Raw genomic sequence first — 16,812 nt, 5'->3', positions numbered from 1 at the left:
CGTCTTAACACCGATCACATTTCCAGTAGACAGTAAATATAATGCGCTGCTGATGGATGTGTGGATATGTATATACAATTAGATGATGAAATCCGGGTCACGGCAATTCAAATCTCAGTTTATGCCTTTGCATTTCCTTGAATATGGCTATAAAATTCTTACCTGCTGATGCATGGCCTCCTGCCATATCAGCTTTCCTCTGCTCATCCAGACTGCTGCTGGGAAGGCTGCCCTGCCAGTGGAGTATTGGTGCATCTCAGGCTTGATGTGAGCATTTGCTGGAGTAAATTAACATTCTTTGCCTGGGCTTCATGTGCCTTTGGGTGAGGTGCATTTTCTCAGTTGATATGTAGTACTTCCCACATTTCCTGGAAGATAGATATTCAAGACATGAAGGCTCTAAATCTGTGTCTTGGGTTAAATGAATGCAATGAGTGGCAAGCTAAAGCATCGAGGACATCAATGGAGTTAGGAGTACGAAACTGGAGACATTTTTGTTCTGTGGGGTTTTATTTTCTTTCCCTTTTCTTGAAGAAAAAAAATGGGAGCAGACCGATATTTGATGGAAAGATGATGGGGTTTTTTTCAGGCTTTTTTTTCCACCAGAGGAGGATGCGTGGAGCACAGAAGATAGGCGATTTCAAAGTGAAACTTGCTATAAATACGATGCTGGGTGTTGCCGTAACAATTTACCACTGATTTTCCTGGTCAGAATATGAATATATGGAAGTGGTTATTCTCACTGAACTATCTCAACTGGTCATCTCTTTCCTAGCCATATCAGTCTTCTACAATGTAATTGGACTTTTACAGCTCTATAATCGTTCTGTTGGCCTTTGTAGTACACATATGGTAAATGATTCTCCTGTCACAGATGGGCTGGCAACTTTGCTTATACATAGCAAAAATGTTTCTTTGGGGGAAAAGTCTGTGTAATTAATTTATAAATGAAGCAAGGAAAAGGCGAGCACACACTGCAAATAGGATTGCAATTACTGGTCTAACAAGAAATGCTACTTGTCTTCATTGTCTACTTTGTCTGAGGAAGGCAAATCTGTTGTCACTGAATGAAAACTGTCCACAGTCCCCCAGTGTAGCTGTGACACAGTTACATTTAGACGTTGCAGTCTAAATCCACTTGAAATTTTGCAAGTTTCCTAGAAATGACTCAGAAGAAAAAAAAGTACCAAGTGAGCTAGTAAGAATATATGCATTTGTAAGAGTGAAGAATCTTCCAGATGTATGTGAAAGTTCTGTTCATTCACCTGTATGTTCTGTTCCTATGATTTAGTGTGGATGCAGTGACTGCTGGTGGTTGGAATACAGATAATGGGAGGCAGAAGATCCTGTTCTGACTTTTTGTGTAATTACTGCCTTTTCACTTAATTTCTCTGTTTTATTCTGAGAAATACCTATATATGTGCATTTACTTATCCATTTATCCCTCCATCTGTGCATTCCCTCATGCTCATCTTCTACAAGCTCTTTGAGCAGTTTCATAAGCCAATGTCATTTACTTCGTAACGCCTAAAGGAAAAGTGAAAAATACTGGCCTTGTTGCTGTTCACATCAAATTATTAGCTGCTTTCTTAGTTTTGGTAAAAAGCAAAGACAACCTTGAAGGAACCTGTATTGATTTGTTAATCTGGATGCATTACAAACTCTCCATGTAAAAAAAGTTATTATAGAAAAAGCAGATTATTACAGATAGCACCACAATGCATTTAAATACTGTCATCTTCTTCTTTAATAGGTCTATGGAAATGCAAGATCTAGCCAGTCCTCATAATATTGTTGGAAGTAGTGATGCGCCGGGTAGTTCCAAACTGGATAAACCTAATCTCAGTAGCACATCAGTTACAACAAATGGAACAGGAGGTAAGTATAAAACACTGCTGGCACATAGAGAGCTTTGGCTAGCTTTTGGTCATACGCATTTTTTAACATAATTTCAAGGATGACCATAAACCCATTTATAAATCCCTTTATAAACTTAGCAAGAATTATGAAAAAACGGCAGTTGTACCAGTATAAATCTACTAATTCCAACAGCACTTCTTCGATTTGCACCAATTGAAGTAAGAGGCAGAACTGTGCGAAAGTGAAACAAGGAGAATCTCAGAATGGTTGATTTGAACAAAGTGTTGAAGGTTTGGTTATACCTGTTGATAACTTGAAATAGATTGCATTTTCTGCATCATACTTCATTGCTGAGTAATAATTTACTCTCATACACTGAGCTACACACACTTAGGTTAATTTAAAATCTCTGTCGAAAGAAGTGCATCAAAATTAGGCTTACTTAACTTTTTTACATGATGAACATGCTAATTCTATTTTTGCCATAAAGAGATTTTTAGATTTTCCTCAAAAGTAACTGGTGATTACTGCTGTATCTATTACTGTAGAGACAGCACTACAACACAGATCTTTCAGTGTTTTCAGATAATAGATTTTGCCATAGCTGAATTGGAGCAGTGGGAGGCAGGGTACCCCATTCTGAGATGGAGTCTTGCTCCCATTAGTGGCCATGAGAGTGACACCATGGATATAAGTCCAGCTACAGTTTCAGTCTTCTTTTTTGACATCAAGAAATTTTTTTTGGTTTGTTCTTTCTAGCCTCAATATAAAGTATTTTATTTGCTTATCCCTATTTAAAAAAAAATCTGTCAATGTCAATAAAAGGTGTACATGTCCATGTGGGTAACACAGCTCTGCAGAGAAGAGTTGAACCCCTTAAGGTTCATCCTATTTGTATTTTTAAATAGAATCCTTATTCCAGCATAAAGAGAAGGGAAAACTTTAAGCATACTATTAAAGAACACTAATAACTAGATGACTCTGTTATACTTGCATGAATAAACCAGTTAAAATACTACTCAGAAAAACAATACAATGCAGTAAAGAGACTTGGCTCAAAGTGCAAAAACACTTACTTGCCTTGAAGATGATTCAGGTACGCTGAACAGACACTGGGAGAATGAACCATTATACCATTCCTGTTCTCAGGAGACAACATGACGGTGTTAAATACTGCAGACTGGTTGCTGAGTTGCAGTACTCCCTCTTCTGCAACAAGTATGAGAGACCCTGGTACAGTGCATGTGTGTGGTGGTGTGTCTCCGTGACTGCTGTGTAACATCTCTCTTGGTTTGCTCTGTTCTTTTGTCATGCGGTTTGAACATTTTCATGGGGTTTTTTTCCACTCCTTTTTTTCCACCCCTTTCAGAGGCCTTTCCCACAGCTGGAAAACTGATAGGAAGTTGCAATAAGTAGTTATCTTAACATACTTTGAAAATCATTTGATGAACAAAGAGAATTTAACCCACTTAAAATTAGCTTAACTATCTACATGCTCGTCGAGACTGGGAGAGCCCGGTGGTGACCAGCATTGCTGGGAACTGCCAGTAGTCAGCATTGCTGAAGTCAGACCAATGGATTTTCCACAGAATGCCCTTTTGTTTTTCTTTTATTTTTAGATACAACATTGCATGATTAGCTGAGCACAAGTTGAGGTTGACGTTATTGTTACTACTTCTACTACTATTTTTATTATTAATTAAAGCTTATGTCTAATGTGCAACTACATGTAATCTGCCACTTTACAAACTTTTGGCCAAATTTTCCAAGCTGTTGTTTTCATTTAAGAGTTTCCTCTCATGTATTATTAATTCTTATAAGTTGTAATGATTAATAATACTTGTAGATGTGACACTGTTGCAGTACATATGAGATTTCATAGGTGTAAACATGTCAGCATGACTCTCTACAAGCCATTACACAGATGCTTAAGCTGTGCAGGTTTGGACTAAAGTTAGGAAGATCTCAAAAGCTTTCCTTTTAAAAAAAAACTCTTAGAATTAGCTTGCCACTTGTAAGCAACATATCCAGAGAGAAGTTACCAAAATAAGTTCAGCCTTGAGCACAAAAACTCCTGCTCAGTTGCAAGAAATTAAGTTTAAGGAAGGACTGAGCTAACTTAGTCTGTCACCTCAGTTAACTGTTCAGCATGTTCAAATTAATGTAGAAGGTAATAATTTAAGTGCTAATTATTGATAGTGAGGAAATATAATGTGAAAGTCCTTGCATTACTTGCATTAAAACTGATTTTCCATAGGCAGTAGAACATTTAGATATGTGCTTATAGTTGAGTATATTCCCAGGAAAGCCCTTAATGCTTACTAAAAGAAAAAGGAAAATCATTGCTATGACAAGCTGTGTGGCTTGTTGTTTTACGTGAGCTTTTAGTCAGACTCGTTTGCTCTAATAGCTGTTGCACTTGCTTGTCCTGCTTCATGAATTGTAGTAGCATCTCTTGCCTCTAAAACTCTGTTTATTTTCAGTCCTTAATGCAGAGACATTCTTTAAGGAAAAAAAAAAGAGGTTGGCAGAGTAATAGTCAAGTTGGTCTACTAAGTCCTTTCATCAAGTAAAGAATTTATGTTGTAGAAGCTGCTGCCTGTTGGGAGCTATAGAATAAGTTTGGAAGGGATTCCCGGAGGTCAGCTGGGCCAACCTCTGCTCAGAGCAGAGCCAGCTTTGCTCTTAGATCATGTTGCTCGACGCAGCATCTAGTTGAGCGTTGAGTATGTCCAAGGTGGAGGTGCCACAGCCTCTCTGGGCGCCTATCCTAGGGCCTGATTACTCTAACAGCAAAGAATTTTCCTTTTACATCAAATTGGATTTTTCCCTTGCTGCAGCTTGTGCCTGTTGCCTCCTGTCATTTCACAGGGCACCTTTTGAGAAGAGTGTGCCTTTGTTCTTTGTCATCTTTGCACCTTCCCATTAGATAGCTGCAGGCAGCAATTAATTCTCTCCTCAGCCTTCTCTTCCTAGGACAGAACAAGCCCAGCTTCTTCTGTCTGTCCTTGCACATCCTATGCCCCAGCCCCTGATGCTCATGGTAGCTCTGCTCTGTTAGAATGTGCAGTCTTGACTGTTAGCAACAGTCAAATGTATTGCCAGCTTTTCATTTTATTCTTACTCTTTCGATATGCAAAAAAAGAAAATTAAAACTAATCCACACTTCAAAAAAATAGAATATTAAATGTGTAGTTTTTAAAGTATTCATCCAAAATGCTGGTTCAAACTCTTATTCTTTGCATTATGTCTAGAGCAGTTGCCATAGTAGTATTAGCACCATGCTTTATCTCACGTAGAAAAACATAGAGATGATTCTGTGATTTTAATTGATGTCGGCTTTTATTTTGATTTCAGCTTTAAATGTTCCTGGATTTTTGAACTGATGTTAGAATCCTTTTCTAACTTTTTTCTGCTTTTTCGCCTCCTGGTTTAATGTCATGCAGCATAAAGAAAGAAAGATAATAGTCAAAATCTCTAGCTACACTGAGGAAAGACCTTGATGAATTCCTTAGTGTGATAAAATCTGAATGTAACAAAAGTAGAAATATTTAAAATCAAGCATGTATAAAAATACTTTCTGCATGTATTTTTCAACAAAACACGGTGCCAATATGATGTTTTTCCTCAAGTTAAGTACATGAGAGAATTTCTTTTGGTTTCAATCCATTTCTGCTTGACAGGAAGAGAAAAAGATGGTGTCTGTGGGTGCCGATGGAAGTGCACTGCAGCTGGCATTAAACAGAACTAGACACAACTCTAAAGTAAACATTTCAATTCATTACTGAAGTTTTTGTTAAATAAAACAGTTAGGCACATACTGGCGTGTCTTTCTGGATGCAATACTGAACATAGGTTTGTAGCTCTGTATGGGCGATAGTGGAATATGTTCTTGAATAGAAAGAGAAAAAGGTACCAAAAAGTAGGTTTTTTCATGTAGGTGATATTCTTACTCTGAAGAGAAAAGAGACATGCATCTTATAAAGTAAAATATGACCAAAGATCTTCAGAGGGGAAAATACAGATCTTTCCAAATTAGTATGTCTTTTCATTCTCCTATGGAAGTACATGCAAACATCTTTATCTAGTAATCAGAAAACAAATTATTTAGTTTTCATGCTTCAGGCAACACCACATGTTCCACATGACTGAGAGGCCTGAAGTTCAGTGTAGGCAATTATTTTGTGACAAATGACCCTTAAGCTTTCTCATTATGTGTATTTTATTGATCTTATGAAAATAAAATCACGTTTTTCTCATCTAAATAGAGAAATGGGAATGGTTGATTACTCTTATGAATGAGTTTGTTCATTTTGTGTAATGTTTGTCACAGCCTTTTTTTTTTTTCTAAATGAGAAGATAACAGCCAGCAAAATAACTAAGATTGCACGACAGCTTGAAAAAATGTGGCTAAAATTTTTCCCTGATGATTTCATGTTGAATTAATATCCTCCTGCTTGCAGGGAGAGTAGATGGGTGTGGCAGCTTTATTAAAGAGAAATGATAATAAAAATAAATTTACGTTTAAAAGACACACATTCAAGTATTTTTTAATCTTGCACAGTAAATGGGAAGATGCAGCGGTGCAACTTGTGTAAGAAGGTGCTAGTTGGTTCAGCTGGCACCGGGGCACCAATGGCAGTGCAGGGCACTCTCCCTGCCACAGAGACAAATACCTCTCGATTTCTCAAATGTTCCCTGCCTGATCTAAGCACTCTTACTGAAGTAAGACCCGTGACTGGTAGTGATAGGACAAGGGGCAATGGATTTAAACTGAAAGAGGGCAGATTTAGATTGGATATAAGGAAGAAATTTTTCACTCAGAGGGTGGTGAGGCAGTGGAACAGGTTGCCCAGAGAAGTTGTAGATGCCTCATCCCTGGAAGTGTTCAAGGCCAGGTTGGATGAGGCTTTGGGCAACCTGGTGTAGTGGAGGATGTCCCTGCCCAGGGCAAGGGGGTTGGAACTAGATGATCTCTGAGGTCCCTTCCAACCCTAACCATTCTATGATTCTATGATTCTGTGAAATTGGAGAGGAAATACTCACGCAGGGCCCATCACAGGCAGCTGTCCCAGTGGCTGCACAGTTCCCAGTGAGCTCCTCCTCATGCTCACAGGCACAGGGAGGAATAGCAGAATGGCTCTGTGGGTGTTGTTCTGGACATTTTTCCGCTGAGGAAACCAAAGCCTTTATTTAGCTCATCCGCTACCTTTTCTTCTACAGACTGTAAGAGGGATGGTGAACTCGAGGGCAGCTCAGGCTGTACTTGGACTGAATCACCCTCTGGAAGTACCTCTCTTTCTCCACTGAACATAAAGGGATGTCAGTATGCACCTTTTTATGCCTAAGTTAGACGGCTTGAATCTGAGCCATAGTTTGTAAATACGTTGCCAGCTCAGAACATGAAATTCCCCACCTCCCCTTACTATTGCCAGTGCAGTCAAACGTGGATGCAGTGATGTTGACAGACGAGAGCTTTGGTCAGCTTAGCTGGTGCTCCTCAGAGGCATCAGGTAACTAGCTGGCAGAAAATGCCTTTGCTTGGCATATGTTAGACCTGCTGAGGGGGCTCTGCCAGCCCGGCTGTCACAACAAAGGCTTCTTGACAAATCCCAGGCTGTGTCCTTGGAATTTCGATACCTGGCGTACGACCACGGTACTGGTCCGCGCAGGTCCTCACTGTCACTTCACTCTGCATCCCCGAGCAGCGACCGATCCTGTGGTGTCTATAAGCAAGTTGTTGATACATATATGATAAATGCTCACACACACCACCTAAATGACCTTCCCAAAGCAGTTGTGATAATACGTTGAGGGTTTCCATGTTTACCAGTCAAACGTCTAATAAAAGCTGCAGTGTATTCTGCACCACTGTTTCTTACCACATCAATTAGAAGGGTGGTTCCCAAACTCCCGTTACAAAAGACCATGCCAGGTCGTCTATTCAGGTAACATATTAAACTATAAAATCTAGATTGCCTCTGTGGTGCTTTCAGTTATAGTTTGGATGGTAAGAGTGCATGATGATCTGTAAGAAATAATTTGAGTTCAGGTGGACCCAAATGTTTGGTAACCTCTGAGTTAGAAGCTGAATTGTCATGGCTGTCGTTTGTGTCCTACTCTAGTTCTTTTGCCTTTTTTTTTTTTCATTTTAAACTTCTCTCTTCATGTATTGAAAATTGCTTGCTCGTGACCTAGCTCGAAAAGCCCCCCACAGACTGTAAAAGGGGAAGTGGAAAGGCAGAATGCTGTCACTGTGAAAGTAATTTGCTTCTATGTGAGCATGAAGCCGTATTATTATTGTTCCACTTCTCAGGAAAAACTGGTTTTGGTATGTGCTACATCCCTTGACAGCTAATGTTTCCTTCCTCTCTGCTACTCTCAGGGAATTGTTAGAATCAATTAGATTTAGGTTCAAATCTCCCCAAAAGATATTCCAGTTGCTAAAACCAATAGATAGACGAATGCACAGATAAAAAGCCATGTAGATGCATGACCTCTCTGGACAGAGCAAGTGTAGATTGTCTCAATACGGTGGTAGAGTGAAGGTCAAAGCTGTTGCACTGCATGCTTGTTCTAGCTGGACTACAGCTAGTGAGACTGGCATGAGTACTCCAGTGTAAATTTAGAAGTAAAATCTCATGTCTACTTATTCTTCTATGTAGTGTCTCTTCTTGCAGTCAAAACAGAACCCATGAACAGCAGTGAAACAGCAACAACAACTGGAGATGGATCGCTTGACACTTTTACTGGGTCAGGTAAAGCCATAATAAGATCACGTATTGTTAGATGCACATTAATATAGCATTTAATAACCTTCACTAATGAACGTTTCACTGCATGGAAGCAATCTTTAAAAAACTGCAACAAAGTAACATTGTAATAATAATAATAACAACTTTTTCATTTTTGTAAATGAAAATCTACAATTTTCATGAGCTATGATCTTAAAGAAGCTTTAATGATGCCTAAGACAATTACTGTATGCAAAAATCTTGTAGTAATAATGTTATTACTGTACTGTAGATTATCAGTGTCTTGTACGATCTTAGGAAGAAAAAAACGAATTGTGTTTGTAATAGCCGTTCTAGTTTTCAAAATTTTAAATTTTAAGCGTTATATTTCATTGCTAATATTTTTATTCATATGAACAGTGTGCTAGTTTAAACACTGACCAGATGGGCATAAACTACTTTCTTTCCATGAAAAAAAGTCTGTTTTACTTTAAATAATCATAACTTTCAGTTACTTTTTCTTAAAAAATTCAAACAAACAGCAATTTTTAAGTAGATTCCTAGAAATTATTAAAAGGTGTTGAACTGTGGAGAAGTACAGATAACCTGCCTTCTAATCATTAAACTGAATCCTGCTAATAATAATATTGTTAACAAGAAGAGAGGGGAGAATAAATTTTGCATCTGATAATACTAGTTCATTGATGGCCCAACTGAAATGTTACTGAAGCCAGGAGTCACCACTCCGCACTGATGCTACTATTACTTTGGTGGACTTAGGTAGTCAAGCCCTATTTAAAATATTTTGGAAATCACTATGTTTCTGTGTAATGAAAATGTTTTAAAAATTAAGTATGTATTTCTGGAATTGTTTTATTAGGCATCAATAAATGCAGATATACTCCAAAGAGGGTTATTCAGAAAAGTATTTATAACAAATTTAGGGCCTGAAGAAAAGGTCTTTTGTGAGATGTAAAGCAAGCATATACTATTTTTGTTTAGAAAAAATTAAAACATTGTCTTCATTATGATTATCGTGAAAGGAACCCCATCAACTTTAACGAGTTTCATAAAAGAATTAATAGTCTTGGCTAAAAATTAACTTTTCTTTTTCGCTCTGCTCTTACTTTATCCTAAAATTTTGTTAGCAGTGATTACAGATTATAAAATGTCCAACCATATATATGATTTTGTCGTTGTTGGTGAAATTTCATCAGCTTCTGCCAAGTATTTAGGACATCTGAGTTGGATTCTATGCGTAAAAAATGGCTGAGGCAACATTTTCGTGAAGGGGTGCCAAAAATTGCAACCTCCAGTTCAGGTTTAGATAGCTAAGTAAGAGCTTGATTTCCCCAGGTGCCAATCACCCATTCGCTTCCACTGACTTCAAAAGAAGCGTTGAGATCTCTACACTTCAGAGATTTGGAAACAATCAGTGACTCCAAAAAAAGGCAGGAATTTGAGCCTTACACAATCATTTTTGTCTGTTAGCCACCTGCATTCCCAAAAGAAACATGAACCTGATTCTCAGTTTAGGCCACAAACTCCAGTATTAAATGAGTGTGGTCATTCACAGTGAGAAATCAATAGTCTGCCTGTCTGGGTGATGTGCAGTTCTCATCATCAGAGTGAGACACAGAGTGGTCTTGATAACACACTGAGCCTTTCATAAAGAGTAAATCCATTACTTTCACTCTTGCCTTTTACTGGTACTTGCAAATTGGACAATTTGGTTGGGTCAGTTTTGTGGAAGAAGTGCTAAAGAACAATAAAACTGACCAAAAAGTATTTCTCTGACTTTTTAACCTAATTAGTTATTTGAGAAGTTTAATGGGTTGCCAAAGAGAATAAATAATGACTAGTGGAAAGATGTCATTTCAGACAAACCAGCTGCAATTGAAAAAAATGCATAACAAAGCCCGACACTGACGTTTGTTTTTTCCAAATAATCAATTACATATGAGTGTTATTCCCAACTATGACAAAGTGATAATGCTAGTACTTTCCCGCAGCTTTCAGAGCACTTGTGAGCTCATGGTGTGAGGATGCCTAGACACATAGGCCACTAGCAGGGATATCACCTACTCTGTCTTATACAAGCACAGGTCAGAAGGACTCACACATCCTTTGTTGAATAGGGAAGGATTTAGATATGTTATTAAATGTTTTAGGAAATGAGACATGGGTGAAAAGAGAACTCCTGGTGCTGAGACCCATTTGAGAGTCTGCCATGCAGAAATCCTTTCCTTCAAATATTCTACCCATTAAAATTGATTTCCATGCTCCAAGAGCAGTCAAAACCCATGACATGTCCTGGAGCTGAACAGAAGGTTGAACAAGCCCTCTGGGTATAAAGTAGCCAGCTCTGTCCCTAATGACCAGCTGTAACACAGAAAGTGATGGTCAAACAGACTGTGCAGTGTTGAGTAGGAGAGACACATTGGGCATCATAGGTAGCTGTGATGAACTCCAATTTTTGGTTGAAAAGTTGAAAAGCAAAGCACATAGATCTCTTGAATTTAGAGTCACAGTTGCCACAGTGGCCTTGCCCAGGCCACTGGGTAAGCTCCTGCTCAGGGCTGCAGCTCACGTGCTGCAGCTCACGCTCAGGGCTACGGTTCTGCAGAGCTGTCCCTGGGAGAAGCTGTGCCTCTTAGCAAGGGTTAGCCAGGTGGAGGGTCACGTTACGCAGCCCTCTTCCTCCTCCTTTTTCTTCAAAGAATGACGGTTGGTAATTAATATCGGTATACGGGGTTTGAAGCTTTGTGGTCCTGCAGCAGACTCCCGTTGGGGTGGGTATTCGCAGGATGTGGAGAGCTGAACAGCCTTGAACTGAGCATTGTCACACTCTGAATTTGCTGCAGTGAGTGCGTGCATTCTTGCGTTTATATTGCTTGCAGTACTGGATTAACTGGAGAACCGTTTATCATTTTAATGGAGCAGAGAGAGAGACTTTTTAACTTCATAGATTTCGTAGATTTCTGGGTTTGAAAAGACCTTAGAGATCATCCAGTCCAACCGTCCCTAATCCCCCATTAAACCATATCCCTAAGTAGTTCATCCACCCTTAAACTTCTCATCATCCTTTTTATTTAGTGTTTATTACACACAAAAAAGATACAGAAACAGTTTCTGAAGCCTGTAAAGGCAAAGTTAGGAAGCACCACTGCCATATATACAGCCTACATTTGATCCCCTTCTGCGTAGACCTTGTGATTTAAACGAGATCCTTTTAACCTAACCTCTTTGCACAGAGGTTTCATTCCAGGTTTGGAATGAAAAATTACAAAATTCCAGCCTGTGTTAGTATACTGAACACAAGACATGCTATCAGAACAGTTTACAGTCATTTAAATTCTACACAGCCACCTTGGCCAGTTGAGCTAACAGGGTTACTGGTAAGGGGTGGCTGTCAGCTTCTTGTTCCCTCTGTGAATCAGCGTTAGTGGGGACTGGAGTGTGACCTCAGCACTGTAGAGAGACTTGAGAACTTGAGGGTCTTATACCTGCCCTGAAGAGCATTCCTCTGGTAAATTCAAGTAGTGAAGTCTTAGAAATATTAAAGTTCTTCAGAGAAGAAACAGTTTTTATTTTTTTTAATGTAAGCAGCATAAAACAGTATTTAGCCCCGTTCATAGAAATGGCTATATACAGCGGTGCAGTTACAAAAACCATAACAACCTGCCTCCACCATCTCCTTCGTCACCAACAGTCCTCATAAGTAAGGTTAGGAGGCTATCCAACAGTGAAAGTTGTTTGATAACCTTTAGAATTACCAATCTGATGTATGAGATATAGGTGTAGTCCACAGGCTCTACTCAGTCTTAATGTTCTGTTATGGCAGATCTTATACCCCGTGTTTCTCAAACATCTCAGTCTAAAACGTAGTGCACAAATCAATGGGACAAGCTACCAGAGAAAGAGTGAAAGGAACAGACTTTTTAGTTTAAAAGGTATACAATTTACTTTGGGGGCATTTGACTTTTTCTCTCTCTTCCCTACAAGTGATAGTATCATCAAGGAAATTGGGGGGGAGGGGGCTGGGGGTAATTAAAAATAGACACATTCAAAAAGTATTTTATTTTCTTGTCTGATTTTATAAAATAAGATATATGCAGAAGGAATAAAAAAGCAGGCAGGACAGTTCTTGCTGAAAAACATTAGGTTTTGATAGCTCAAGTGATTTAAACGAACAGTAATTCATTTTTTGTAGTTTGCATCGGGTGTGGTGAAATAGTAAATGTGCTTTAATCAAACTGATTAATCAATTGAGCTGTCATCCAGCAAATGATCAGACAAAAAGTGGAGCAATAGGGGGAAAAAAGATCTGATAAGCTGATAATGGATCACGAAAGTTCCTTGCCCTGAGAATCACCAAGGTCACTCTGTTGGCTATTGCTTGTCTTTAGAAAGGTCATAGGGATACAACAGGGAAGACTAATTATTCTTCAAGCCTTAAATAACTAAGAGCATACTTTAGAGTTCTGGGGACCAATTGTGTTGATATATACAGCTATAGGTTCATCTAACTCTGAGAATAGCTGTATGCACACACGTAGTGGATCACTCCGTGGATTGAGCTTAAACCACAGAAAAGCATTCGCAAGAACAAAAAAAGAAAAAAGAATATCCATACAAAATTAATTTCAGGAGATTTCCATCACAGGCAGACCCTCAGTATCTTTTCAATCAGCAACTCTTTTATGAAATCTGGTGGCAGATTTCCAAATGTTCCAAAAGTTATTATCCAATTCTTCTTTATTTTCAAGCCATTCTCAGCAGCACATTTAAAAAAGAAGGTAATTGGTTTTCTTCTACTGTATTTTCCTTTTAACTTTGACATGTTCTAAATGCATTTAAACTAGCTTTAAAAACATGAAGTTCTGCATATGCTCAAAGCAATAGATCTCAAAGACGTTAATTAGGCCTGGATGTAGAAATATATCATGTCTCATAAAATAGTTAGGAATCTAAACCTATTTGTCACTTATATAATTCTGAAAGTTCATTTCTACTACCATTACAAACAACTCAGGAAGAGAGTACACTTTGAAGTACAACTATGATTGATTAGACTAAAGAAATTCCAGTGCTACGTTTTGTACTACTTTAATCTTTTGCAAAGTGAATGAACAGCAGATGGCCTAATAAAGACACTCTGTATTTTTGCCCAGTATGGATTTGCTCTGAAGGGATTGGTTCAACACTTTGGAGTACGTATATTTGGAATACATCTGTCTTGGTCAAGACAGATGGCTAAAGGAAAGAGAAACTTCCAAACACTTGGAATTAATCCAGCGTGAGCACCGCTTCTGAATGAAATTTTAATGGGATATGACTATTGTGCTGTTAGCTTTCTTGGAAGAATGCAGCTGTGAATGTAATAGACATACCCAATTTTGATGGCTACTGGACAGGACTGTTTACGCTTATTTTGAAAGAAAAATATTGTCGTTAGTGAATATGTTCTGATCAGCCTGTTGATAAGGAATGGCATTCATTTTCTAGTAGTCAATCCAGTATCTTCCATCACCTAAGCTGACTGAAATTAACCACATCCATGTAAAGCGTAGTTTTCCTATCCAGTATTAAAATTAAACTTGTTGATGTGAGACTTTAAAAGTACATGTGTGCTGTTTCAATTCCGTGCAATACCATATGTTAAATGGCAAGATTATTTTTAACTACCGATTTTAATACAGCTTGCAAATTTGAAAGATCTGTGGTGTGTGGATCACAAATGATGTATGAAATATATGCCTCTGCAATTTACTCAGAAACATGTCAGTCAAGCTGAAAAAGCACAGCACACCCATACCAACTGAAGAGTTCTGTACAACGATGAGTGGTTCGGGAGGCTTTTAATTTTCGTATTAAGATGTTGCAGTTCAGGTGACATCTACTTTGTCGAAAAGTTGTCCACTTCAATAAGCTTCTCTGCTAATGTTACTGCATTAGTATTCAGACTGTTTGGCTGTGTTGGTCTCATGATGTTTCTAACTGGTGTACTCTTGTTTTCTGTTTTACAGTAATAACAAGTAGTGGCTACAGCCCAAGATCAGCGCACCAGTACTCTCCACAGATATATCCCTCCAAGTTAGTGTCTGCACCTCTTCTATCTTTTACAGGGAATTGACCTTGGCTGTAGGCAGCTCTGTGGTTTGTTGCAAACAAGTGTTCATCAGCAGAAGAAACAGAGAGAAAGGAAAATGCTTAAGCCTGAGTGCTGACTCCAGTATAGCTCGCTCTCCAACTTTTTTGCCCTCACGTGGCTGGGGAGTAAGGTCCTGCTCTGTGCAGTGTTGCCACACAAGAAATGCCATTGAATATCTGCACACAACAGAAGGAAAAAGTCAGAGTATTACGTTCTTAGACATCAGCATCTTAACAGTGCTGGCAATGTGTACAGGCATATTTTGAAGAGGACAGTTTATATTTAGAAATCGCAGTTGCATGTGTAAGATGCGTTCTGAGGGGTAACAGTGTCACAGACCCTCCCAGTGCCAGCGTTGCCAAATGCTTCCAAACATTCCACAGTCATGAACCACCCTTTCCTCCTCCTTGTCCGATATCATAAGATTTAAAAATCAAATAAATTGGATTAGCTTTTAATCTCTTATTTTAATTATTTTTAAGCCAATCGGTGTTGTTAGGAATAGAAATTTCATTTCTCTTTTTTTTTTTGGGGGGGGGGAAACTGAATCTTGGGCAATTGCTTGAATCCAGGAGTGGGAACTTTAGGAAAAAACACTGTAGATGTTCTATGAAACTACTGCAGTTGGCAGTCTATTAATTCGCTTGTCCTACCATTAGTGTTGTGCACAAGGGTGCTTGTTTCCAGGATGCCATCTATTTGTTTCCGTGTATTTGACGCAGCTATCAGTGTGACTGTGATACAGAGAAGGCATTGAAACTGTAGCTGATTAGGCTTTTTCAAGTTTCTTTAACAAATTTGCTTTTGTGTCATGGTAGCCAATATTTATTGATACAGAAAGTAGGTGCCTGAACTAAGAACGGCCCTCATTCCACTTTAAACAGGTTTTGGCAAACTACATCAGATACTTTTGGCCAAATACATTAGAAGGTTTAACAGAATTTTTAATCTACTGTTATAATTTATTGGCATCTAAATTAACGAGTAATCCTTTTCTGATAGTAACTGCTGCCAACTGTACTGAACTAATTAGAAAGAAAAAATAATAAAAAAAATAGAATCTGAAATTTAGTCATGGCTTTTAATGGCCAGGTTTCAGTTAGCGTAATTCTGCAGAGTGTGTTTATTCAACTCTTGGTCCATAAAGTCTTGTTTGACTTACAAAACAATCCAAGACAAATGTTTCTCTGTATGTTTTTGCAACTCTGGAGGGTAAAAATTTTAAACTTGATTTTATTCAATCTCTCAATAAAACCTCCGTCTTCAGAAATAAAAGACCATTTTTATTTCCATTCTATTTCCCTAGCCCATATTTTCCAAATGTTTAAAGCCCATCTGGTTACCAAAGTATTGCTGTCAGTATTTTTCATGCTGCTCTCAATGGGCACGATCCATCTCCTGTTGAAGCTGGAGGCTAGATGTCTGTTGAAGCAGAACCATACACAGAGAACATAATGCAGTATCTTTAAGGTTCGCCTCTGTATTTCCTTTATTCTTCTACTCCAAGTTTCCCTCCACTGGATTAAAAAAGCGTGGAGGCTTTTCTGAATTTAAGTGTGCTGATCTTGGCTGAAAGGGGTCAAATCAAAGGCGTATAGCAGTGACACAGTCCACCTAGAGCTGGACATAGTAGCTTGAGAATTAAATTGTAGTGTTGGGACAGCACAAAATATTCACCATGCCCTGGGGAATGTGAGCCGGAGTGGTTTTCAGCCTATTTCAGTGGGGGATGGAATAAATCCCGGAAGAGGAACAGCTGGCAGAATAATGAACTGCCTTTGGACATTTTTAACTTTATTGCTTGAATCAACATACAAAGTATTTGTTGCCACAGTAATGCTATTTTTCCTGATATTTAGGCCCTATCCACACATTCTTTCTACACCAGCAGCTCAAACAATGTCTGCCTATGCCGGACAAACCCAGTATTCAGGAATGCAGCAACCAGCAGTCTATACAGCCTACTCACAGACAGGACAGCCGTACAGCTTACCCACCTACGGTATTTGACTTCTTATTACTTCGTCTTACGTAGAAGTAAGAATAATGCCAACTTGAATGTTT

General features: G+C 38.6%; 1 protein-coding gene across 2 annotated transcripts in view; it reads left to right on the top strand.

The window, feature by feature from the left end:
• Nucleotides 1–1,757: 1,757 nt before the first annotated feature.
• EYA4 (EYA transcriptional coactivator and phosphatase 4) overlaps nucleotides 1,758–16,812 on the top strand; it is a 50,012-nt gene continuing 34,957 nt past the window's right edge. The window contains exons 1-5 of one of the 2 annotated variants that reach the window (XM_086632066.1): nucleotides 1,758–1,878; nucleotides 8,541–8,618; nucleotides 14,624–14,690; nucleotides 15,590–15,592; nucleotides 16,608–16,750. In XM_086632066.1, the coding sequence (XP_086488192.1) occupies nucleotides 1,758–1,878; nucleotides 8,541–8,618; nucleotides 14,624–14,690; nucleotides 15,590–15,592; nucleotides 16,608–16,750 (412 nt within the window). The remainder of the gene's footprint in view (nucleotides 1,879–8,540; nucleotides 8,619–14,623; nucleotides 14,691–15,589; nucleotides 15,593–16,607; nucleotides 16,751–16,812) is intronic. The other variant, XM_086632067.1, reaches the window with a different exon arrangement.

The sequence above is a fragment of the Tauraco erythrolophus genome, chromosome 2 (assembly GCF_009769465.1).
Source record: "Tauraco erythrolophus isolate bTauEry1 chromosome 2, bTauEry1.pri, whole genome shotgun sequence".
Lineage (NCBI taxonomy): Eukaryota > Metazoa > Chordata > Aves > Musophagiformes > Musophagidae > Tauraco > Tauraco erythrolophus.
The sequence above is the reverse complement of the archived record's forward strand: the minus strand, read 5'-3'. Positions and strand labels throughout refer to the sequence as shown.